This window comes from Quercus lobata, chromosome 5 (genome assembly GCF_001633185.2).
Source record: "Quercus lobata isolate SW786 chromosome 5, ValleyOak3.0 Primary Assembly, whole genome shotgun sequence".
Classification (NCBI taxonomy): domain Eukaryota; kingdom Viridiplantae; phylum Streptophyta; class Magnoliopsida; order Fagales; family Fagaceae; genus Quercus; species Quercus lobata.
Window position 1 is genome coordinate 7112500 of NC_044908.1, and position 27533 is coordinate 7140032.

At 34.8% G+C, this 27533-nt stretch overlaps 1 protein-coding gene across 1 annotated transcript; it reads right to left on the bottom strand.

Moving 5' to 3' along the window:
• Nucleotides 1-18396: 18396 nt before the first annotated feature.
• Nucleotides 18397-23850, bottom strand: LOC115992510 (protein SIEVE ELEMENT OCCLUSION B-like). The gene is made up of 7 exons (XM_031116718.1): nucleotides 23621-23850; nucleotides 22674-22769; nucleotides 21309-21763; nucleotides 21039-21133; nucleotides 20744-20871; nucleotides 19681-20142; nucleotides 18397-19307 (listed from the first exon to the last, which is right to left on the bottom strand). Exons 1-7 carry the CDS (start codon nucleotides 23783-23785, stop codon nucleotides 18606-18608), a joined length of 2103 nt encoding a protein of 700 aa, XP_030972578.1. The 5' UTR covers nucleotides 23786-23850; the 3' UTR covers nucleotides 18397-18605.
• Nucleotides 23851-27533: the final 3683 nt, after the last annotated feature.

The window sequence follows — 27533 nt, forward strand, 5'->3', positions numbered from 1 at the left end:
AAGAGTCTTTGAACACTAGTTTATATAATTAGAGTTTAATGACCCAAAAAAAAAAAATTGTTTATTAGACATATTTAACTTATGTTTTTGTTATCGACTTATATAAATTAATGTAATTAATTAGAATCTAAATTGATTCTCTTTTTTTATGCAAGATATGTCTTAGCTATTTTAAGCACAAGTCCATTGACCACCCAACGAATTCCTAAGAATTTAAAAAAGAAAAAAAAAAGAAAAAGAAATAAGGTAACAGTGAATAAGTTATTTGAATAAAGAAGAAAAGAAAACATTTAAAAAGAAAGAGAATTCATGGTTTACAATAAACAAAAAACATTTAGGATAAAGTTTAGTTACAAACTTAGTTATAATCGAAGGATATAACTTCCTTAAAAAAAATAAAAAAATTGTAATATATTTTGAAAATCTAACTATTGGATTACATATTCTTTACGTTTTTTAGACACATGTCAAATGTTTTGTTAATTAAATATTATTTACCATATGATCTATAATTTTTTTTTTGGCATAATTTTATATTACAAAAATTGAAATTTAAAGAATTGATTGTTGACATAACCATAGATTTTTTATCTTCTAAAATTTTGGAAGTATAGAGAATATAAGAAGTTAATGCAGTTCAATGGTAGATTTTCCCGGCTAGCGGTATCAAGAAAAATTATTGATTTTTGATATTCTGAAAATTTTGCAAATGTAAAAGATATAAGTGAATGACATTGCGTTTGACTAAAAAAGAAAAAAGAATGATGTTGCATTTGTAGAATGTATTTTTTTTTTTCTGATAATAAATAAAATTAGATGGGTTGTCTTTAATAAATTTATTTTGATTAAATCATTAAGTTTTATTTTGTTCTCAACGAAAAAAAAAGGAAAAAGAAAAAAGAAGAAGTTAAAATCAAGTAGGTCTCTTGATATTATACATACTATTTGCTCAAATAAAAAAGATATTATACATACTATGACTAGGTGTTACTAGTAATTATCAAAACTCTGGTCAATATCAATGTGGACCTATTATTTCGGTGAATCATTTGGTTGTTTAATCTGTCATTAAATCATGACTTTAAAAAGATTATTTTATCTTACTAAAAAACTAATACAACTTTATTTTATTTTTAGCAAAACCAATTTACACTTTTGATTTCAGTGAATTGTCATCAAAATATATTTTTAAAATATTAAAATGATATTTTATTTAATTTTATAGTTTTAAAAATATTGTTTAGTATTTGACTGAGCATTTGGAAGGAAAGATTAACGTTGAAAAAAAAATTAATAATAAAGCACTAAAATAATAAAAAAGAAACATAAGGGATAAAAAGACAACTCGTCAAACTTAAATCTAAAATTTGTAATTTTTAGTTCAGCAAAAAAAAAAAAAAAATGTATATCCAAATTCAAGAGATTGCTCATATAAACAATCAACCAAGTACCAATTTTAATAGTTCACAAAAAATTGTTCCCTGCCAGATGCAATAGAAATCGATAAAACCATCGATTAACATGGTGCCATATCCTAGTCATGAGCAGTATCATGTGGTCATCTCCACATGCACGTAGTGGTGCCTCAGCTCAACCATAGCTTTATGCATTTAACATAATTGATGATGCACCACATCGTTAGTAGATGCGATCGTCTAGATGGAATGAAATTCAATCGTAATCTGCCAAAAAACAATGAGTTGCTCCTCCCTCTAGTAATACTGGTGTGGTGCCAACCAATAGCCCTGCAATGGTAAAGTCAGATACTTGAAAGAGAATGATAATAGGATAATAATATTTTAGCTAAATATGTGTGTACCTTTCTCTTATTTTGGAGTGATTTATATAACTTATCCCTTTGTAGCCATTGGGAGTCTTTAATGGCTCTATTCCTGCCTCTGGAAGCATATTGGTCATTTTAATGAAGTTCATGATGGGAGAAAGTATACCATATTTCGATAATACCAGCTCATCATCTATTTTGGAATTTCTTACCCAATAAATTAGTAACACCTGTTTCTAAAAACCACATTAGACTATCCCAATAAATTTATCGGAAAGATAAATTAATCATTTATTAGAATAGTTTAATGTGGTTTTTTGAAATAGGTACCACTCATTTATTAGATAGGAAATACCAAAACAGATACTGAGTTAGTATTACCGAAGCATGGTATACTTTCTCCCATGATTGTCACTATGTATTTTGACAACTATAGGAATATGAGAGGTCATCTTGCTTTCCGAGTTAGTTGAGACCCTTGAGATTTCATTCTATTCACATTTAATGGGACATGACATTGCTGATCAAGTCGTGGCCACATACCACGCATTCACTAGTTGGACATGGGTACACCTTTTTATGTGCCCTTTTATTTTCCCACGTTTTGGTTTTTAGGAGTTCCCTTAAAACCCTCCCCTCCTCTCTCTCTTCTTCCTTCTTCTCCCCAACTTCTTTTGCAATATCTCTTCCTTCAAGCTCAAGCTTTAGAACCTTTTCCTTAGGTATGGTTTTTCTCTTACCTGGCCACTCCCATTTTTTCTGTATTGATGGTTGATTACTCTGAGACTAGGCATCTTTACCTTACGTTTCTTTCTTCTTATCTTGTCTTGGAGCTTCTCTTGAGTCTCCAAGTGGCCATCATCCAAGGGATAGGCTTTTGCATTTCGGGACATTACTCTTAGGTTGGTTTTAACTGGTTTATTTCCTTTGTTGCATCAGTCTTTGAATTTTTATCATTTGTTGCATAAGATGTCTCTAGAAGGGAGAGTGGGTTTTAAGGTTAGGTCGAGTGAATTGGATACTGGGTTATAGCCTAGTGATCAACCCGTTGTAATGGAGGTAGATATTGTTGCCTCTAAACCTTTGCCTTCTTCACAACCTATGATTCTTCAAGCTCTAAAGGAGTCTTGTGCCTTGAAAGAAGAGCAAGTTGAACTAGGGACAAGTTTCAATTTCCTAAGTGTACTAGAATTCATCTTTTGTGTTCAAATGAGAGCTTGTATTTTTGCTTACAGTGATGTTTGGTTCTACAAAGCTAACTTCTTGAGTGGCCTTAGGTTTCCTGTCCATCCGTTTATCATTGAGCTTCTTCATCGTCTAAACATAGCTCCTAGATAGCTCATGCCTAACTCGTGGAAAACAATCATTAATTACATGGAGATTTGGTTGTCCATCCATGAGGGAGATATGATTTGTATAGATGAATTCATGTATTTGTATTGTCTAAAGGAGTCAAAGCAATTTGGTTATTATGAGTTCGTGACTTGGAATAGAAAGTCTAGAGTTGTGGTCAACTTTCCTTCTTCCTTTTGTAATTGGAAATCCAGATATTCCTTCATTTTCGATAGTGATTGGGCAACTCCTTTCGATGAATTTTGGGGTGAATTTCCCATGTTGCTATGTAGGTCGGAGACTCCCATACTCAGTGTGTTGTCTTTATCCTTCTTAGCATCTTTATCGTTTAACACTTATCCCGATCATCTATTGTTTGTACCTTTCTCTTATTTTGGAGTGATTTATATAACCTCTCCCTTTGTAGCTATTGGGAATCTTTAATGGCTCTATTCTTGCCTCTGGTGACGTATTAGTTGACAGAATCTATAATTAGAATTTTGTTATTTATTAATTTTGGTATTTAATTTGTAATTTTTGGAATTTTAGGTTAAAGGTGATTATTTCTTTGTTTTTATGTTCTTTTAATACTTTTTAGGTCAAATTTGGTTCCTAATATGGTTAGGTATTAATTTGGATTTATTTTATAATATATTTTTTTGTTAGTCGAGTTTAATGGAGCCCTTAAATAGGCCTCTAGGTTTGTAAACATTTTTCGGTATTATTGATATTAATAAAAATTTAGACTTTTATCTGTTGTTTTATTTGGTGGATTCCAAAAACTCCTTCTCCTTGTGGATTCAAGGAACCCTCGTGGATTCGAGGTTATTTTTAGAGGCACACGTGTTATGTTACTTGTATTCTAGAAGTAGTTGTGTTCTGTTTCTTGTCGCTTCCGCATCTCGCATTAGTTGGTATCAGAGCCTTATCCTTACCCTAGTCTGATGGCTACTAAATGTGATGGTAGCATTTTTAGTAACCAAAAGGTTAAAGTAGAAGTTCTTAGGAAGGAATTTCTTCAACTTCAACATGATATCCTGCAAATATTACATGAATTACAACCAGCAGTCCCTCTTGTTAGGAAATCCTCTTAGAAGAACACCAATTAATAGACGCACTCCTAAATATAAGAAAACTCCATTCTTTGATGGAGAGATGTATAAATTAGATTTTATTGATTGGCTTCTTGATTTGGAAGAGTAAGGCTTGCATTGAATAAATTGAATGGTGAAGCAAAGGAATGGTGGGAAGACATACAAATGGATAGAAAGCATCGAAGTAAGCATCCAATTCTCTCTTGGCAAAGAATGAAAAAGGTGTTGGTTGATTTATGTTTTCATCATGATTATTATGATATTCTAGATTATACAAGTGCTAATTATAGATCTATATATTCATATGATTCAAAAAAAGAAAAATGTTTAAGGGTCAACAATATGAAGTCAATTTCTAAGGAAAATATTGAAGAAAATCAAGTCTTATTATCACAAGTGGAAAATGTTTGTGAAGATAAATTGCATGAAAATTATTTTGAAGCCAATGAGGAAAAGAGAGATGTTCTTAATACAGTAGGTGAAAATTGTAGTGAAGTAGATGATTGTGAGGTAGAAATTGTAGAGAACATTGTCCAAGATATTGATGAACCCAAATCAAGTGATTGCAAGTTTGATGATCGTGTTATTTCTAGGGTAGGCGATACACCAAAGTTTATTAATTTTGTTGGGGTTGAAAGATTAGCTTCAATTATCATCTCTTATTTGGTGAATATTGTCAATTGCATGAAGGCTGGACATATGTAAATCATATTAAGAACATATGTCATTTAGAATTGGCTAATCCTTTGACAAAACACAGTTTACTTGTAATTTGGTAGATCTAGGATGTGTTTAATACTTCAAATAACAAGAGTTCAAGTCCAAATGTTAAAGCCATGCAAATCTGTTCAAGAGTCAAGTGAAGAAGTGTTGGATTTTTGCCCAATGCTCGACAGCTACGAAAATTAGTTTTTCAGATCTGATTTCACGCATATCTATCTGTATGTGTTTAGGCTTTCTTTTCTCACAACCCTAAACATATATAAGAATTATTTTAACGGCTGTCGCTGTCACGCCCCAAACCCCAAAGGGTCCAAAACATGAGAGAGACGTCTCAAGTACCTGTAAATTTTTTTTTCCTTCTTGACAATTCAATCCACATAATTATTATCAAGTGCCAACAACAAGAATTATCCTAATCATCCCATAGAATATACTTTTCAGAGTAAGTCAGAGCTCTAAGCATTAATTACAAGGATCATAGGCCACAAAAGAATAGAGGTCTGAAAACAACCATTACATAACAACAGCTTGTCCCAACAGTGGAAAATATAGTCATAACCACTATAATATACAAAAGAATGAGTCAAGCCTAGACTAAGATGTACACCATCTAATATATCCAATACACAAAAACTCAGCCTCCATCAGTAGTTAGTCTAACTACTATTAGCCACCAAAAAGCTGTCTCAAAAGATTGTTGCCTACTCTGAAAAATTATAAAAAAATAATGGAATGAGACAAAGCCCAGTAAGTAGCATAATTAAAGGGGGTGGGGAAATGCAAGTTTCATGACGGTAACAATTTACTAATCATGCTTTTAATTCGGGAGTTTCCAAATAGTTTCTACAAAACCATTTCCCAAAAATAATATGACAATAATGGATAAATTGACACAGCACAAAGCTTCTCAAAATGTTCTCATGAGATTACATACTATATATTCCTCAAAATATCTCAACATGAAACTACTTACTATACTGTGAGCAATAACACACCATTCCAAACCAGAAAATCTAACCCAAGGCCACATGATAATCGCCGACACAAAGCCGGAACTCATTGCCGACACAAAGCCGGAACTAAACTGCCGACACAAAGCCGGAACTCATCGCCGACACAAAGCCGGAACTAATAACCATCACAAAGACGGGTGCTAAGATACTAATGTCACACAGACTATAGTATCTAGCAAGGTAATCACCGAATAATCACATGTCACAGCACATGGGTAGAACATAAAGAGCTCACATAACTTTAATTCAAAATACATAATTTCACTTCTAAGTAGTTTCATAAAACATTTGAATGCCCAAGATATTCACAAGGTTTTCAATGCCTTCAACTTATTTCTTGCCAAAGAGATTTTGTATTAACTTCCCAAATAACATAGGCCAAGATAAAGCATCTTTATATTTTTGCAAATAATGCAATAAATCTATAATACACATTTTCTAGAATTTAATCAAAGATGCTAGTCTTTTCTTTGCTAACAAATCATGCAAATCCCCCATATGCAATAAGAATATGCATTTTCATATATAATCATATATATAGTAGGGTCATAACACAACACCTTTTAGAAAAACATAGTTCCACCATTAATTTTCCAAAATGTGTTTGACCCAAAAACAATATTTATAAGATATGGTTATTTTTCAAAAATACCCATTAAAAAGCTACTTACCTAGCAACCGCAAAATCCTAATTCTCCAAGCTCCAAGGGGAGATTAGCTAGAACCTAAACAATGTCAAGCAAATCTATCACAATGAGCACAAAACTTGAAATTGTATCTAGCTACATATTAGGAATTGCCAAATAGGCACTAAATTAGGCAAGCCTAGATTTAGCCTCACAAATAATATTTTCCATCTCCAAAGTTTCTCAACCAATTACTTTACAAGACATAGACTCCCATTATACTTATGAATCATACAAGGTATTATTTCTAACATCAAAACCTCAATAATTTATAAATAGTTTCCACATGGTTTTCACAACATCATCAAGAGACCCATGACACCAAAATCACAATATCCTTTCAAACAACCAATTTAGATCTTTAACTAGCTCCAAATAAACCATAAAATTATATTTACAATTTCATTTCACAAGATATACCTCAAAACCCCTAAATTTTCACCATAACAAGCCCTAGATACCCAACATTGTAAAAAGCATGAACTCACTCAACAATTACATCCACCAAGACCAAAACCCATAAGTATAACACATGAATATCATTTCCAAAGCTCTTAAATCACATGAAAATCATCATTAAAGCTTGGGTAAAATAACCTCAAATAAGAACATAATACTCATCAAAAGAGATTAAAACTTTTACCTCAATTTACTTATGTGAAGGTGTGATGTTCTTGAGGATTTTCTAGTGATTTTGCCGGAAAAATGGTAGAGGTGAGGATGAGAAATGTACCGGTGGTAGGGTGAGGGAGAGGATTGTGTTTATGTGTGTTGTGTTGACTGAAAAAAGAAAAAGAAAAGGAGAATAAGAGTGGGAGTGGCCGGCCAAAGAGAGAAAAGAGGGAGTGGATTGTGTGATGGGTAGTGGGGTTAGGTGGGGGCACATTGGTCCACAAAAAAATTCTAACTTAACCTTTTTTTTTTTTTTTTTTAAACCCACGGGATGTTACAGTCGCAGTTAATGAAACTTGATGCAAAGGTCTTGTACAAGCAAATTGTGACCGGAGACAGAATTTGCCCTAGTTCATCTTTCTCTTAAAGAAACTATTACATTTGTATGTTGTAGGGTTTTTTAACCGAGGAGCTTCGTGATTTTCATAATGTTGATGAACTGAAGAACTTTACAGCCAACATCCTTCTCAAGTTGGTGGTTAGTCACGTACTTGGATCCGTGCATTGATTGGTTAGTCACGTACTGAAAGTTCAAATATGTGTATAAACACCTTTGAACGTTTAGACCCCCAATTTACAAATTAACCAATTCAAGCTTTATGTCAAATAACTAGTATGCGGAAAATGAACATAAACTATAATATAGAATAGGATAAACTATCTAAGCCAAAATAAAATCACAACCCACAGCAAATAATAAAAGGCAAAGATAAAAGGGAAGGAAGATGCAAACACAAAGACAACACGCAATGTGTTATCGAAGAGGAAACTGAAGCCCTTGGCATAAAACCTCTCCGCCGCCCTCCAAGCGGTAAACAATCCACTAGAAAATGTAGTTGGGATACATGGACAGCAATAGACCCTCCAAGCCTAATCTACCCAATGCACCTAAGCCCTCCAAGCTTCTTGCTCCAACGAGGTTGCGCCGAATCTTTTTCTTTTCTAGCTTCCCGAATTCCGCTACTAGACCGTAGCATCAACCCATATAGATTGGTTCCTTCCTAACTGCTTCCCAGAAATCCAAACAGCCCTCTCACAGTGATGAATATGGTGAGAACAAGGTTTGGTAAAATGCCTCTCAAGGATTTGACAATGGAGAGGAAGAGAGTTAAGGAATTTGAAGAGACTCTAATGTATAGATTGTAGGTGAATCAATCTTTTTTTTCTTTAGGGTTTCTCTCTCAAAATTCTCTCTAGAAGCTCACTTTCATTTGTGGGTATAAGGGGTATTTATACTAAAGTGAATGAGGAATGTGAAACAAGGGTGGCTCGTGGCTTGACCTCGCGACTTGACTGAGTCGCGAGATCCAGTCGCGAGATAACCGTATGGCACGTGTGCTGCGTCTGGCGGCTTGAAACCGCGAGCCACCCGCGAGAACAAGCCACGAGTCTCTGTTTTCTTGCACACTCTTGAGCAATCAACACTCTATCTCACTCACTACCCTTACAACAATCCCACCTAAATATAGGGTTACTAAATGATGAAATATAAGCAAATTTGACATGGAATAAAGCCAATAAAATGGTTGATTAAATTCAACCTTACAATCTCCCCCTTTGGCTATTCTGTGACAAAACCCTAAAACAAACTCTAGACTTAACATGTGAGTTGGGAACAGTTGAACAAAACTCACTCACACCTAATTCTAGAAGCTGTGAAGCACTTGAATCATAAGAACATGAAACTCCTGAAACACAACAATACACCATGATCATTGTATGCAGAAAAATATGAAATGCATATGAAACAAGTTTAAGGTGATCAAGCAAAGATGAAGTGAAGAATCAAATCATGGCTTGATCAACCAAGTAATCACCACAAGGTAGTGAACACAGTGCTCATTCACACTTGGAATGAACACTTGAACATACAAGTTAACAAGAACAAAGCAAGATACTTGTATGCCCAACACTCAACCAATGCATAATACACAAAATATATGCATCTAGGAACAATCCTACAAGGGCACAAGAGTGACAGTACATAAATCAAAATGCAAGACATTTAGATAGAAGTACTGATTTAAACAAAGTATAAAAGGCTGTATTAAGTAAGGTACAAACCATAAAGCCTACAGATTATGCATAAAAACATTAACTCTAAAATCTTACAAAAGCACATGGGTACAAAAAGGTACAAAACACAATATATCCTGAATAACATCAACAAAATATATATAAAAGATTAAACCAAGTATATGAGATAAGAGTTAGAAACAAAAATACACCAAAAACCATAGTGTATCAAACCCATGAAAACACTAAATACCCAAAACATAAACACATATAAACAAAGTATGATTTTGACAACTCCCCCTCAACACATTACTCCCCCTTTCGAGCTGCTTTTCTGCTTCTCATCAACAATCTCATCAACAACAAAAATAATATCTCCCCCTTTTTGATCGGAATGGCCAAAGGGTCACTGTCCATGCTGGGTGGTGAAGGTTTCAAGTTTTGCAGACAAAATATCAATCTGGTCCTGCATGGCTCCTATCCTCTCAGAGTGCTCGGTCTGGACTCCTCTAATCCCATCAAGTCATTCCAGAATGACTTGAAATGCATCTGGAGGTATATCTGAAGAAGTTGATACTCTAGTCCTTTTGCCAGTCCTCCTAGGTGTTGAGGTTGATGCATGCCCTGCTGCCTCTGCCTCAATCTCCATAGGGACACATTCTCCTTCATCACCTTCATCTTCTTCACCTGGAAGCCGAACACTTATCCTTTTGAAGGTCAGTTTGTTAATTGCGGAAGGTGTGGACATGGAACTGATGTCTCTAGGGATTGGAACACCCTTCTTTTTAAAAATCCTCATGAGCAGACTAGGAAAGATCAGTTTTGGCCTAGAAGTGGTTCTAGTCTTATCTACAATAGTGTCATATATGTGGGAACTGATGTCAATGAATGTCTTTTCTTTAAGATCCATCAGAAAAATTGCTCTTGCACAGTTGATTGTAGTCAACTTCCTTATGGGATAGAGGTTAAACATCATGATTATTGTGAGACACCTCATGTCTACTGGAAAAGCTGTGGTATTCAGACATTTCCCTTCTCTCTATCCACCTATCCTCTGTTGAACAGTTTCAATAGACACAATCCTATCTTTGTAATTGACAAACTCCTGATCTTCTAATCCTTCAAGACCTAGCACATCATCAATGTCATGTGCATCCAAAGTGAACTCTTTACCTCTAACCCAACAGCTTAGATCATCCTCTCTTATCACAGCATTTGAATAAAACTCCCTAATCAGGGGTTCACACACTACAGGGAGATCACTCAAAAGTTTTTCCCATCCTCTCCCTTCAAAACAGCTGGGGATAAAAGTGTTCCTTAAATCCTCCAAATCCACAAATTTTTCTTGAATAATTCTTGCTTTCAAGAAGAAGTCATTGTATCTCTCAAAGTGAGAAACAGATCTGAACAAATTGGGATCCATTTTCATTCTCTTATCTGCCTTCTTTGCAGGTGTTTTCTTCTTTGGGGATGAAGGTACCATCTGTGAACAATCAGAAGAGGCCACAACAACATAGAGCAATACATGTGCAGAACTAATCAGTACTATGTCATTAACAAAAAAAATCAATCACACATATGAACTTAAACACTTAAACCTTATGCTACTTAAATCAGCCACATGGATGAACAAGCCTAAAAGAGAAAACACAAGAACAACAAGGAGAATGGAGGGGAGTATTAAAGCAACAGAGATAGAAAACATCCTAAAGACAGATATATGTCAATGAGACATACAATGTGATGAGAATGACATGACTCATAATCAGCATAGTAAAACTCACAGATGCTCCCAATAGATTCACACAATAGAACATGCACATTCAGCACAGTAAACTTCACATCCACAATAGGAACATTTTGAATCAACTCATCAGCACAAGTTCAGATAAAATGAGTAACCAAAAAAAAAAAACTTAGCTACGCACATGATGAAGACCAAAAACAACAACTAAAATAATTTCAAACTCAAGCAACAGCATCCACAAGCTAAGCATGAACATAGAGCAATAGCCGAAACACAAACCCATCTCAAAAGCATAAACAAATGCAAATAATCAAGGGGGAAAAACACAAAATCAAGTAGAAAGGAGTTCAAGAATGAAAACCCATACCTGTTACTTGAAGATTTTGAGCAGAAAATACACAACAATGGAGTTTGGAAATGGGAGCACGAAGTGTTTGGGAAGGAGACAGTTGAGAGAGAAGATGAATAGTCACAAAAGTTCGAGGGAAAAACTGAAAAAGATTTAAAAACTGCACCTATTTTTGCCAAACACACGTTTTTCGCGACTGAAGTGAGTCGCCACCAAGTCGCCAGTTCAAGCCACCAAAACACTCAAAGACAAAAGTTTGAAAGAACTTTCTAAGTATTTTTCGTGACTGGAAGGTCTACCCGCGAGAGAGTCGCGAGCTGAGCCACGAAAATCTCTGAGTAACCCTCGCAACTGTACCTTCCACTCGCGAACAAGTCACCAAAAATTATCCGCGAGCACGCGACTAAGGCTCGCGACTTGACTTACCCGCGACTGAGTCGCCAAAACAGGGCAAAAATGGATTTTTGAAATTTTCAGATTTTTTAAACAAAATACTTTCCAAAAAACACCTAAAACACTCAAAAATATTTTTGTGCTTGAATTAACATAGATTGAGCATGTGAAAACACATTTCATCAAGTACAATCACACAAATGATTATGGCATTTATTGAACATAAACTTGTGTGTTGTGTGTAGATATCAACAATGAGATAGTCCTTAGTCTAATGTGAAACTTCAATGATCAATTCAATCAAGGCATACACAATTAGCACTAGATCATGTGATCTATCTCAATTATAGAAATATGTATATATGACCTCCCACAAAACTTGATAACATATCTTGGAGCTTTACATTTGACTCCACTTTCAATCATAACATTTTGATCTTTTTGATCATTTGAGACAATTACCTCTCATTGTGAGAGTGATATTTGATATTTCACTTTAAAGAACTAGCCTTTGGCTTTTTGAATAAACATTCACTTTAATATAAGGTCGCTTACCCTTTTTCCTAGTCGAATACTAGAATGTGCGATAGGCTTTTGCAGCTCAAAATCTCTTTTCATTTGGAGATTTACATTTGGTGAGTTCTTTTTAGCAAAAACAAAAATAAAGAGTGGGAAGATATATAGACACAAGTCTATGCATGTCTCAAGATCATCATAACCATTCACTAATCATTCATGACAAGTTTGAAGATCTATTTACAACAATCACATAGATTTCAAGATTTCTCCCACAGTGATATGAGTGCAAAGAAACAAGTAATGCTCGAAAATGCACAAAGCCATTAGCATAAAGGTACAAGGCAAAACAGGTTTTGAAACAAAAGCTCAACAATGTCAAGCAAACTTTTTGATTTTCTAATTTTTATGTGATTTTTGGATTTTTGACACTAGAAGAAAAAGATTGATCAAAAACAAAAACAAAATCAAAAGTATGCACAAGTAGACAAGCAAACAACCATTAGAAAAAAAACAACAAGCAAACAAACAAACATCGTCGCAAAGCATAGGAAGTATTAATGCATGGACATGTTGTAATGCTTATGCATGAGTACCCTTTTTCACCCACACGTCACTTGCGTTTGGGGTGATTTCCTTATAGAATTGGGTACGGGAGTTAGGGCTTTCAAACCTTCGTGAGAAGCTTTCCAAGCAGTTGGTTAATGCACCAATCATCTTCATCACGTTCATCATTTCGGGATCACCATTTTGATCTCTAGATTGTTCACCTGCCCAATTTCTTCTATCATTTCTAGGTCCTCGTGACCTTTGAGGAGTTGCACTATTCTTTACTCTCAGCTTTTGGCAATTTGGTCGAGTATGCCCTTGAAGTCTGCAATGATGACACACATAAGTTGATCTAGGACCTCTTTGTGGTCGTGGACGAGACTTGGCACGAGATTCAAACCTGCCCACAGATTGATTACGGGAATTCAACAACCGTTCGTTCCCCACATTTCTCTTCTCCTCAATCTTGGGCTTCTCAGCAGTAGGACCAACATCAGCTGATTCTTTGGCCTTTATAAACTTCACTTCTTTAGTGACATTTCCAGATGAGCTACTTCCTCCGGTATATCTCAACCCGGATTTTTCTGAAAAACTCTTTTGAGATGAAATAACATCATCTAGCTTCTTGGTGGTGACCTTCTCAATTTTGGCATTTGCTTGCACAACCATTCAGTGTTTCTATCTCACATTTGGCCTCTCTATATCGAATTAGAAGACTTTTATAATCCTCCTTTGCCTTCTTCATTTTTCTCACAGTTGTCTTGGCCACCCTTGTGTACTCACCCGACTTCTCCAAGAGTGAGTTATAATTCTCTTGAAGATTGGCTGTGTTATCATCTTCTTCAGCATCTGATTCTTTAACAATTCCCAGTGATTCTTCGTCACTATGTTCTCCAAGGTCTCGTGCAAGCAGATTCAACTCGTCTGAAGATTCAACATGAGCAATAATCATAAAAACTGAGTAGTTCCCCTCTCCATCACAGCTTTCTTCAGATTCTGAGTCGGATGAATCCAAGTCACTCAATGTCGTGGCATACACTTTACCTTTCGATTTCAAATAATTCGGACATTCTTTCTTAAAGCGTCCATGCCCGTTATATTCGAAACAAGTGACACCTTGTGTAGGTTGGGATTCTTTTCCATCTTTCTTTTTGAATTCCCTTTTCTCCCTTCCTGAACTTTGGAATTTTCCTTTATCACCAAATTTGCCATTATTTTTGAATTTCAAGAATTTTCTGAAATTTTTAACAAGGTATGCAACATCTTTGTCAACCACATCTTCTCCCGATGAGTCATGATCTTCCACCTTCTCATTAATGGTCTTAAGAGCAAGAGATTTACTCTTCCGTTGATTGGGCAGCGACATCTCATAAGTCTGAAAAGAACCAACCAGCTCCTAGACTTTGATGTCATCAAGGTCCTTGCTCTCTTCAATCGCTGTCACTTTAGCATGAAAACTTTCCGGCAAAGATCGAAGGATCTTCCTTACAATTTTAGAGTTCTCCGTTTTCTCTCCCAAATTGAACTTGCTAACAATCACCTCTGCAGTTTGGTGTCTTTTACCTTCTTCGTGCCTTCGTAAGTGGTCTCCAATATCTCCCATGCTTCTTTAGCAACGGTAATGTGAGAGATCCTGTGAAATTCATCTGGAGACACACCACAGAAAATAGCATTGAGTGCTTTACTATTAGCATTAGATGCAGCAAGTGCTGCCTTATCCCATGTAGATTTAGCTTCCTCAGGCCTGGTCCAACCTATCTCAACAGCATCCTAAACAGATTAATTAATAGAACACAGAAAAGCTCTCATGCGAACCTTCCAAAACGCATAATTACTACCATTAAAATATGGAGGTGCATTTAGGAATTGAGACCGATCCATCTCAAAAGGGAGTCAAGGATCACACAATGGTAATGAAACCACTAGAAGTGTACCCGCTCTGATACCAAATGAAAGTTCAAATATGTGTATAAACACCCTTGAACGTTTAGACCCTCAATTTACAAATTAACCCATTCAAGCTTTATGTCAAACAACTAGTGTGCGGAAAATGAACATAAGCTATAATATAGAATAGGATAAACTATCTAAGTCAAAATAAAATCACAACCCACAGCAGATAATAAAAGGTAAAGATAAAAGGGAACGAAGATGCAAATACAAAGACAACACGCGATGTGTTATCGAAGAGGAAACCGAAGCCCTCGGCGTAAAACTTCTCTGCTGCCCTCCAAGCGGTAAACAATCCACTAGAAAATGTAGTTGGGATATATGAACAGTAATAGACCCTCCAAGCCTAATCTACCCAGTGCACCTAAGCCCTCCAAGCTTCTTGCTCCAACGAGGTTGCGCCGAACCTTTTTCTTTTCTAGCTTCCCGGATTCCGCTACTAGACCGTAGCATCAACTAATGTAGATTGGTTCCTTCCTAACTGCTTTCCAGAAATCCAAACAGCCCTCTCACAATGATGAATATGGTGAGAACAAGGTTTGGTAAAATGTCTTTCAAGAATTTGACAATGGAGAGGAAGAGAGTTGAGGAATTTGAAGAGACTCTAATGTATAGATTGTAGGTGAATCAATCTTATTTTTCTTTAGGGTTTCTCTCTCAAAATTCTCTTTGGAAGCTCACTTTCATTTGTGGGTATAAGGGGTATTTATACTAGAGTGAATGAGGAATGTGAAGCGTCAGGTTTTACAAAACAAGGGTGGCTCGCGGCTTGACCTCGCGACTTGACTGAGTCGCGAGATAACCGTATGGCCAGTTGTCCTGTAGGTGCTCCAGCTAGCATGACTGTTCACCTTCTGGCACGCTTAGCACGTGTGTTGCGTCTGGCGGCTTGAAGCTGCGAGCCACCCACGAGAATAAGCCGCGAGTCTCTGTTTTCTTGCACACTCTTGAGCAATCAACACTCTATCTCACTCGCTACCCTTACAACAATCCCACCTAAATACAGGGTTAATAAATGCTGAAATACAAGCAAATTTGGCACGGAATAAATCCAATAAAATGGTTGATTAAATTCAACCTTACACGTACTAGAAGCCGTGCATTGAAAGGACAGAATGTCATTACAGAATAAGTCCAATTGGGTATTGTGGTAAGGGTTCAACTGTAAGTTGGTATAAGGTACTAGAATTCCTTTACTTGTAACCGCTTGTTGTGATAATAGTGGATTTTCGGGAGTGGTGACCTTAAATTCACCCGGTGGGGTTTTTTCCTTGGAGGTTTTCTCCATTTGTAAACAAATCACTGTGTCAACTTTATTTTCCGCTGTATATTAACTTGGTGATTTGTTTGTGCTACTACACGTATTGCATGTTAATTAAATTAATTAATTAACTTGGTTAATTAATTGATTAATTTATCACAAGGGATCAATATATTCTTGGCCTATCAAAGGCTAAGGAAAGAGAATCTTAAGTTAATTTGCTTCCTAATTAATTGATGAGTTACAAGCTTAGAAAGAAGACTAAGGGACTCAAGTATTCCAAGTATTTGTTTGCTTGGAATAGAAGATTTCAAATCTCAATTATCAACTCAAGAGCAAGTTTCTTTTTAAGTGAAGGGGTCAGATGTAGGACAGAATCTACAATTAAAAATTTGTATTTACTAATTTTGGTATTTAATTTGTAATTTTTGAAATTTTAAGTTTAGGGTTATTATTTCTTTATTTTCCTGTGCTTTTAATGCTTTTTAGGTGAAATCCGGTTCCTATTATGGTTAGGTATTAATTATAATTTGTTTCAAAATGTATTTCTTTATTACTCAAGTTTAATGGAGCCCCTTAAATAGGCCTTTAATTTGTAAATGTTTTTCAGTATTATTGATATTAATAAAAATTCAGACTTCTGTCTATTGTTTTTGAAAGCTCACTTAATGTGTAAAACATTAGTGAATGTTTAGACCCTCAATTACAAAATTATCAACACAAACTTATACTCAAACAATATATGTGCGGAATGATAAATATAAGTTATACCCAAATAATGCAAACTACTCTAAGCCATAATTTAGTCATAACACAGTAGTAATTAAAAGCAAAGAGTAAGGGTTAGAGAGAAGCAAACGCAATATAACATCGGCACATGTTATCGAAGAAGAAATCGAAGAACTCAGCGAAAAACCTCTTCGCCGCCCTCCAAGTGGTAAAATGATCCACTGGAAAATCAGTTGGGTTACATGAATAGCAATAGACCCTCTAAGCCTAATCTACTTGATGCACCTATGCCCTCCAAGTTTCTTGCTCCAACATGGTTACACCTAACCTTATCTTCTCTAACTTACCGGATCCTGCAATAAGCTCTTTGCATCAACCAAAATGAATTAATTCTCTCTTGAACTGCTTCCCAAACAACAAGAACCTTCTTACTAATATGAATATAGTGAGGTAAGGTTTTGGCTAAAGATCCTCTCAAGGGTATGACAAGGGAGAGGGTGAGAGTAGAGGAATTTGGACAATCAAAGGAATAAGATTATGGATTAATCAATCTTGTTGTTCTCTAGGGTTTATCTCTCAAAATTCTCTCTAGAAACTTTTTACATTTTGTGGGTATAAGGGTATATATAGTAAGGTATGAGAAAGAATGTGAAAAGTCATTTTTCTACAAAACTGGGTGCACTGGTGAGTCACTCATGACTGTGACAAGTCGCGAGTTCCAATCGCTAGTTAACAGAATTGCCAGACTATACTTTTTTTCCTGTAGTAATCCAACCGTCTTGACCCTTCAACTTTCTGCATGCTTCACACGTGTGTCAAATTCTAGTGAGTCACCACTCGTGAGTCAGTCGTGAGATGCCTCTTGATGCACACACTTGATTAATTCTTCACACTTTCTCAAACACAACCCTTATATTATTTCCACCTAAATACAGGGTTTCTAAATGCTGAAGTATAAACAAATTTGGCACGGAATAAAGGCAACGTATAGTTAAATAAATTCAACTTTACAATTTCTCTTGTAAATTTCAGAACCATCTCGCCTTGTGGAATCAAGGTTATTTTAGAAGAAAACGTGTTTTGGATCTTGTTTTCTAGAAGTAAATATGTTCTACTTCTTGTCGCTTTTGCATCCCATATTAGGTCGGCAACGGTCTTGTCTCTGTTTGTTTCCGTTATGGCTGTGCATTATATGCTTGTTTAATGTATTTATATCGTTCATTCCTAATTGGACGACCTTTATTTATGTACTAATCAATAATTATACAATATCAATCTTATGTACCAATATAACCATCCGTCAACGCATATATGAATTTGCTTACAAACGGAAATATAATGCTCCATCTGATATGACATCAAAGGTTTATTTTTTTATTTTTTATTTTTTTAAGAGTTTCAACCTATGACGTCCGTTCCTGATGATAACTCTTTATCATTAGACCAAGACATCAATCAATTTTTGGTGTAGGCAGAGATTGAACCCAAAATCTCTTATACAACCATAAGAGATTTTACTTCAGTTGAACCCCAGATCTCTTGTACAATAATTGTGACACTAATTTTTATGAACTTGTAGACAATCTATTTTGCATTATTAAATCAGACCACCAGAACAAAAGATCAAGTTGGACCATCCACCGTAAAATAATTAAATCACCAATGTAATCAAGATGCCCTAGCTTTATTGTACCACATTACATACTTAAACTTTAGCACTGATAACAAACGTAGACAAACTCACAAACAAAATTATTTAGTAGAAATAGTGCAACAAAACTTGTCTTATGAATCAGCATTTATTTTGGCAATGAGACTCACATGCTGCTGTGACAGTCATGCCGCATACGAGCGATACAGGAGATACTTTCTCCTTGAGCTGTACCTTGGTAGCATGACCATTATTGTGGCAGCAATTTAAGTTGAAACCTCGTTGATTCTGGTGGCAGCACTTAAACCTGATAGACATCTCCATGATCTCGGAGCAGTCAGGGCATTTTCTACAATCTGGGATCAATAATCCATCAATTTTTGGGATGTCAAAGTCTCGGCAAGGCAAACCATCCTTACGAAGTTGTTCGTTATAGTATTTCTCGAGACATGCTTCAAAAGAAAATGCACTTTCTTTCAAACACTGCTTCCATTCATCAAAATTCTTCAAGACTGTCAGAACAGTTGAACCATAACCACTGAACACCAATCTAGCCCCTTTGCACAGCACAACCCATCCTTTCTCATTCTTGTAAGAAAGCAACTTTTGGATTTCCTTTGTCACTGTGTCCACGTCGGTAACCATGTGAGACTTGTATAAGAAAAAGTTGTCAATGAGCTTCCAGAAACGCCGTTGGATGCCACTGTCCTTTCCCACATTGAACAATGAAATTCTTGCACCCTTTACATCATCATTAGCCAAGCCTGTTGCTTCCTTGCAAAATTCTTTGATCCATGTGGAATCCTTGCCTCCATAAAAGAAAATGTGCTTCTCCTCTTTGATCTGATTGACCAAGTTTTATTTAAACGGGAACAATAAAATTTGCTTCAAACTACTTGCATGAATATGTCCATGTGTGTGTAATTGACCAACTTGTATTATTATCTTTGTATTTCTAATGGAAATATTCTAGGTCTAAATTCCTGGTTCATTCTCAATTATGACTATCAAATTAACAAAAAATATTTATGATTATAGATTCTCCCACTCTTGTTGATGTATATTGAACATACATATAAATGTGGACATGAATAAAATTATGGACATTGTGTATATAAATTATATACAAAAGTGAAATTGAATAAATAAATAAAGATATGTGTGTGAGAGAGAGGGAGAGAGCGCGTGAGAGAGAGAGAGAGAGAAAGAACTTTACCCAAGTTGATATGTCAGTACTGAATTCAATCATTAAGGATCCAAACCAATCTTCCCTTTTGCGCAGTTCTTCGTCTCTCCGATGAGTGAAAGGGAAGGCGCTTGGTCCCCATATCTTAATCATGTGGACTGCATTATAGTGTTCCACGGTCCCTTGTGAGTTCAACGCCACGATGATAGGCTCATTCTTGTAGTGCCACTGCTCCTTAACGTACTTGATAGCTGATATTGACGAAAAGTTTTGCACTACGAACCATGACATCTTAGACCGCAGCAACTCAAACTTCTTTTGCATTTCAATGGTCCACTGCTCCACAATTGGGATCCAAACAATCTTATACTCGTTGTTGCTTGTAACTTTTTCATAAATGGGGTTGAGAATCGAGACATATTCTGTGATGTTGTCCACGTCCAAGCCCGAAAAGAACAACAACACCTTCTTTGTTTTCACCGCTTCGAGGATCTGTTTGAGAAATACAATAAAAATTAAACTATGTTAGCACAAACATGTAGCCTCTTAATTTTGTATATTATTCTTTCTTTGTCTATTTACTCTTTTATTGCATATAAATTAGATCAAATACATGAATAGAGATATTTAGTTGAACCAGCACAGACAGTCATGAAGAAAACGTAACGGACGTGCTTGGAAAATAGAAGGATATATAGAACCATTGTACCATTGTAACAATTTTATGGCCCTATACTAGATTCGCCCCCTTAAGGATATTCAATTATAGGAATTTATATATTAATTTCAAGCCAACTTGATAGTATCTATTAATTTGATGATCAAGATTTCTTTTTTATATAATAGTGTAAATGGTACCACACCATTTAAAATTTTAATTAATAAAATATCATTTCCTTTTTATTTTTGCAAAAATTAAATCTGAACCATGAAACGCTTATTTTTCATTTTATTTGAAAATGCTAAGGACCTTGGTCCCATTTTAGTATAGTATTACTGACTAGTATATATAATGATAATAGTAAAAATAAAACCACAAAAGTATCTGTGACAAGCAATTCGATCCCCAATAAATTTATACTGTAAAACTAACCAATTCGTTCGGAAAAACTTTCACTTGTTGCCTGCTGTCGTTGGCAAAAAATAGAACCTTCAAGACCTCGACGATGTCAAGCGGCTCTTTTAAGAATCTTATGAGCTTCCAATAAGCCTCTATTTTCTCTGCATTGAACAAAAATCTTTGGTCAGGAGTTTGCACATGTTTAAGTCAATTAGAAATACAGCATGTGCAACATATCATGGTAGCACTTGTTGGGAAAATAATGTTATATGGAGGTGGCAACCGTGTTCTTAATTTCTTCTGAGTAAAATCAGTCTGAGTGACTAACCTATTTCTTCGTTGCAAAGTTGTATCTGCAATTTTAGTTTGACATGGGTGACGTTAATTTTCTCCGCAAATCGCGAAAGTTCCTGTGTCTTGCGCCTGAAATTGTGAAACCATGGTTATTTACATTAGATTTATTAAATTCAATGTTAAGCAATTAAATTCACCATTTTCAAGCAGTTTTTAAGTTTTTTCAGACAAGTGATAAATTTATTATTAGAGCAGCAGGTGGTGAACCCTCCTATTGTATCAAACCTTAATTATAAGGACTTACTCATCTTTAATGAGACAACACATCCGAGTCGTGCAAACTACAACAGTTATGATAGCCCAAAAAACGTATACTGAGATATTGTCCGTGGCTATTGAGAGTGCTGGTACATCCTTTGGATTATACTTAACAGATCGTTCCTCCAACGTAACAATGCAATCAATGACATTCAATGTGTCCTTGATCAGTTTGTTAACTTCAACAATCGCGCCCTCATGGTTATGATCAATGCTTGGCCGCGTTAGGAGAGCAGGTATACCTTTCAAGATCCCCATTGACTTGGTGAGTTGGTCTGATGAGTGAAACTGATCTAGGTGTCTACAGAAGTCTCCATAGTCCAAAGTAAAAGCCGCAAGTGTCAACACTGCCTTCACATGCCATGAATAATCTTTGAGTTTTTCTAGTATTGACTTTGTTGTTTTGTAAGCAGTTTCCTCACTCGGATCCTTGCATACCATCTGTCATTACATGTATTCCATTATGAAAAACGCTTATGTAAATTGTGTACGTAGCTACATGATCACATTCATATCAGCACTTTACTATTGGGCGTAATTAAAGTAGAATAGAATTGCTATTCTTTGTAATTGGAAAAATAATAAAAGTGCTACTAATTTTGTTATAAAAGGCTTAAAAAGTGACTTCGACATATGTGATTTTTGTCAAATCTATAGCATGAAAAATAAAATCTTAATTTCTTTTTTAATACCCTAACATTGCTCTTATAATGATATTATTAATATTATAAAATAATTTCAGTGGTTAATACCGAGAGTTTAGACTATAAACTTTTAGCATAGATTCGCTTGTAACGGTAAAACAAGCAAATGATTGCCATTCATACCTTTAAGGGTAGTCAAACTTACTAGCATAATCGTAATAGACTTTTAATAGTGTTTGGCTGGCAATTATCTTTTCTAAAAGTGTAGTCTTCGATTGAAAATGATTACCATTCATACCTTTAAAAAGAGGTTTTGGCGCCATGAGGAAGAACATACAACCAAGCGCATCTTAGAGAGCAAAGAGAACTTCAAGAAAACATGCCCTCTAGCTTAGAAGTATGAAAGTTCTTCTAGTAGGATTAGTTTAAGAGCAATCTTCTTACAGCAAATTTAGTGATCTTCAACCATTGTATTTAAGTAATTTTCAATTAGTTCTATTGTTTTATTAAATTTGTGCTCTTTGATTTAGTTGTAACAGTTTTCAATCCAAATTACTTTATGCATGTTATTACTTTCATGTTTATTGGAATCTTTCGATCGCTAAAAATTCCTCTTAATTGAGGCATGCATTTTACCAAACTCACACAAAGTTAGATGCTTTCAAAAATAAATGCATCATATAATTTAATTTTTTTCTAACAGATACCTCATAGGAAAGTTCCTTGAGTGTACATAATGGTGGAATGAAGCTTGTTGCGATGACTCTTTCACCCTTGATCTCCATGTGTTGCTGTTTAGTACCCTAGAGTATGACCAAAATAATCATCAGTGAGATAACATAAACAATATATGCGGAGAGAATAGTTTTTTTATTTAAAAAATCATTGTTTAATTCTTGAGTTTAACAATATGTTTGGATGAAAGGGAGAAGAGGGAAATAGAGAGAACAGGTTGAAGGGATGGGGTAGGAGGGGTTTGATTAACCTTATTTGGATGGTTTTTTTAGGGTGAAAGAATGTAAGGTTTGAGGCATTTGGAAGGGTGAGATACCCGTCAAAACCAATCATTTCTAATTCTCTCAACTTGAGGATATTCTATTGGAGGCGAAGGGTTCCACTAATTCTAAAAAGTAAAAAGTTTAAATAAATATAATTCAAATTTGTTCTTATGATATCAACAACTTATATATATTTTCTTTAAGTTGAACAAAAAAAGTTGTATATCGTCAGTTATATAATGCCTTAACATTTTCTCCCATTTATATTATAATTTTTAAACTACACAAACAACAGGGAGTGATATTGTGCTTGTTATTTAATTTGCATTTTTTTTTTTTTTTTTTACGATTTTTAAAGCCGAAATGGGAGCTTGAAAAACACATATGGTCGAAGATTTTTAAAAACACAATGTGTTTAATTTTTATACTCATCTCTATTCGATTTCAAAAGGACAAAGTCAAGAAGGTTATTTATTAAAGGAAGAGTTACCACAATAGACAATAGTGTACCCCAACCTACGGACAAGAACTAGAAGATAACATTTTTACAAATAAAATAATAAAAATAATAAAAATAAATTAAAGAAGAAGAATAAGTAGTAGTAAAGAAAATTCTTATTAAAGAGTGTGTGCAAGGTAATAACGTATACATATACCCGAAAAACATTGTCAGCAGCAATGGTAGCAGGTTTAAGAATGTTTGTGACGATAGCAAAAAGAGAGGCAACATCAAACTTTTCGGCAGTATGAATTCCGGGAACACTAATTTCTTTCTTGATCTCATCGTCAGTCATTTGAAACGGCTTCTTGTTGCAGGCCATGGCTACACTGGGTATTACAAAACAAAGCTAGAAATTAAGGCCAGAAGAGAAGGGATAAGTTGGGTTGTAAGTGGTAATGGTGTGGTACAATTAGATTGGCTTATTGCCCTATTTATAGGATTCTAGCTTTGGGGGGGGGGGGGGCGCTAAAGCATGAACTAATAAACCCTAAATTGTTTTATGTTAAAAGGTGATTATGTGTATTTCTTTTACTATTTAATATACTAACTTTAACTTTTGCTTTCTTGGCACCAAGATACATGTGGGAGTATTATATGTGAATGATGTTGGATGACCCTGGTGGATAAAGCATTGGAGTGACAGCCATTACTCTGAAGGGTGATCTTGGGAGTATAGAGAAAGAGTTGGAATGTTTGGAGAAGTAATGTCTCCAAGGCTTTGATCTCTCTGACGGTCATATTTAACTAGTTTTTCAAAATTAAGCTAATTTTAGAATGAATTTTCATAACTTTCTAGGCGTAAAGTGCATTAAAAATAAAATAAAAATTCTGGTTTTTGTTTGGACAGAAATCCTATTCACTAGAATGTGTTTCCCAAGTCTACATTTCTGGAGCAAAAAAAATGTGACTTCTCAATTTTCACTTGAGTAATTGGATGCAATGACTGGCCACTCATACGAGAACGTATCTTATGAAAAGACATTTCTTTTACAATATATAGAACCCATATATATGGAACTCACACGTATATAATTCTACACTTCTTTTTTTATCAACAACTCTACACTTCTTCAAACTAAAAGCAATTCTTTTTTTTTCTCTTTTTTTTTTTTTTTTTTTTTTAGAAATAACTAAAAGAAATTCCATTTAACATAATTACTTTTTAATAAATGTTTTCAGCTTAATACTAAACTCAAGTTTTCAAGAAAATGCCTTCTGTCATAATAGAATGCATTCCAGTAGTCATCGCTCCAAACTAGAAAATAAATTACAGGATACAAACCGGACACACTCTAAAGAAGGAATCTTTAAGTTTCATTCTTGCTGCTTTTTTATACTAACTTACTACAACATTGAGACAACTGTAAATAACATAATTTGTTTTAAATTTATTTAGTTTGATAACACTGTAAAATGTACGACACTATGACAACTTTTTCATATATTATTTTGGTAAATTGAAATTAGAACTTTTTATTAAAGTGAAAATAATCTTCTGTTTTAAGGAAATTGACTATTAACAAAATCTCTTTGAAGTTCAATCTTCTTCTTTACTTTTTTTCCCTCTTTCTTCTTCTTGTTTTATTGAGTTTTTCTCTTTTGCTTTTGTACAATATTCGATTTAACAGATTTTATTTTTTATGTTCAAGGGTTCATTATGTCTGTCATTTTCCTTCAAAAATCCTATTCTAGGGGTCCATTGTGCTGACAAACCTATTAAAAAACTCATTATTATATCTTTGATAGAATCACAGTAATAATTCGTTAAAAAGGGAAGGAAAAAAAAGATACACTCAAAGTATTTATCCTGCCTCTATTCTCTTCCTTTTAATCTCCTTAGTTGTAATGATAAAACTTTAAAATAACTCATTACTCTATCTTTGATAGACTCAAAAATATTAATTCATCAAAAAGAAAAGATAGACTCAATGTATTTATGTTGCCTCTATTATTTTTCTTAGAGGTGTTCACGGGTGGTCGGCTCGGGTTAGGAGTAAACCCGTGACTCGACCGCCATTTGCATTTGGATTTACGGGCGGGGTCGGTCGGATTGGAGGTTGACCAACACACTCAAATTCAAATCTACTACCAAACACAAAGAGTCCCACAGTAAACCGCAAAGACCAAATTGTCCCATCAGCATTGCCACACCCACAACACAATGATCCAAACCCACTTCCACCAACATAATAAAAAAATACCCATGGCCAACTATTATACCAACACCACCTATAAATTACAGAAAAAGTGAAAACAAAATGAGAGGGGAGAGCAAGAGATAATGGGGTAGTACGTGTCTAATGGCAAAGTGAGAATTTTTTAGGCCAATCATGTAAAGAAGCGTGAAAGATATATATATATATATATATATATATAAACAAAAATCAAAGGAAATTAGTTATAGTCGGTCGGTTTGGTTGCAACGGATTTCCTTAATATACAACCGACATCTGAACCAATTGTTATCGGGTTTAAACAATTATATTCGCAATCGACCGAAATTACATTTGAAGCCGACCAAATCTTATTGGTTCAGTTTGAACCGGTCCGTTTTAGTTGGGATCGGGCTAGCTTGGACACCCCTACTGATTTTCTTATTCCTTTTCCTTTTATTCTCACAAGTTATTGGCAACAAGACTTAATACCCGTTTGGATAGGACTTCTTTGAGTGTGTGTCTGCGTTTTTTTTTTTTTTTTTTTTTTTTTTTGGGAGAAGTGCATTTTTGTGGGTCCTTTGTATTATTCACGGGACTCACAAACCTCTTTTTTCAGCAAAATTTTCATTAAAAAATGATCTTACGGCATTATTCATATATTTAAAAATTATTTTGTTACAGTATTTTTAGTTATCAATTTTTAGCAAAATAATCAGTATCCAAATACACCCTTAAGGTATGTTTAGTAACTTTTTATTTTTTTCTCAAATTTTTATTTTCAATGACAATTTTCGGTTTTTATTAACCAAAAACTTGTTTGGTAAGCTGAAACCATCAGGAAATTGAAAATATTTTTCCTTTCCAATTTATAAAAAAAAATGAAAACAACCCTTTAGCTGTTTTCACTTAGCATTTTTTTAGGCTTATAAAAACCAAGGTTAACGATTCCGTATCGTACCAACCGGTACGACCGAAATATACCGTACCGGCCAGCAATCTGGTATGCTCGACCCCCCTGTTTCGTATGGGAAAAAATACCGGCTATACCGGCCTTGTACTGGCCGTACCAGCCAATTTCAGGCAATACCGGCCGGTACAGAAAAAAGTTTTTTTTTTTTTTTTTTTTTTAAGTTTTGTAATTTTTGAATTTTTGTTAGGACAGAATGGTAACTTATTTGCATTAACTTATTAGTATTATTTCTTTTCTTAGTATGCAATGGTAACTTTTAAGCTTTCTATTTTATTTTTTTTATTTTTTTTCCCTTTTAATTGATACTAAAGTCTCAAACCATGAATAATTAGTTCTGAATTAAGGAAATGTTTTATGGTAAACTTTTATATTTATTATAATATATATATACACAGACACATACATACATATATATATTTATTTATTTATTTATTTATAAATATAAAAAATAGCGGTAAATCCGAAACGGTACACCGGTATTGACCGGTATCCGAAATATATCGTACCGGTGGCCAAACCGGTACGGCCTCCGGTACGGTATTGACATCCTTGATAAAAACACGGACAATGATAAAAACACGGACAAAATGGTGTACTTTTGCCACTTTAACGAGCCAGAACTATGGTTCGAACCAATGCAACAACATATTTTGATTTTTATCCGCTCTCTCTTCCTAATTTCAGATTACTATTTTTCTGTTAGCAAATCGGCACTATGTTTCACAATTTTTGGCAAGCCCCCTTCTTCTTCATCTTCGTTTCATCTCCTACACCTTCATTTCGCCTTCTACTACTCTAGTTCAATTTGTTTTCTTTGCATTGTTTCATGTTCCTCTTTGGTTTTGTGAGCCCACTTGACTAAGCATACTGGAAATGACAAAAACAATAGTTGAAAAGCTCTAGACTATGTTGCTTATTGGGCCCCCTCTAACAACATGATG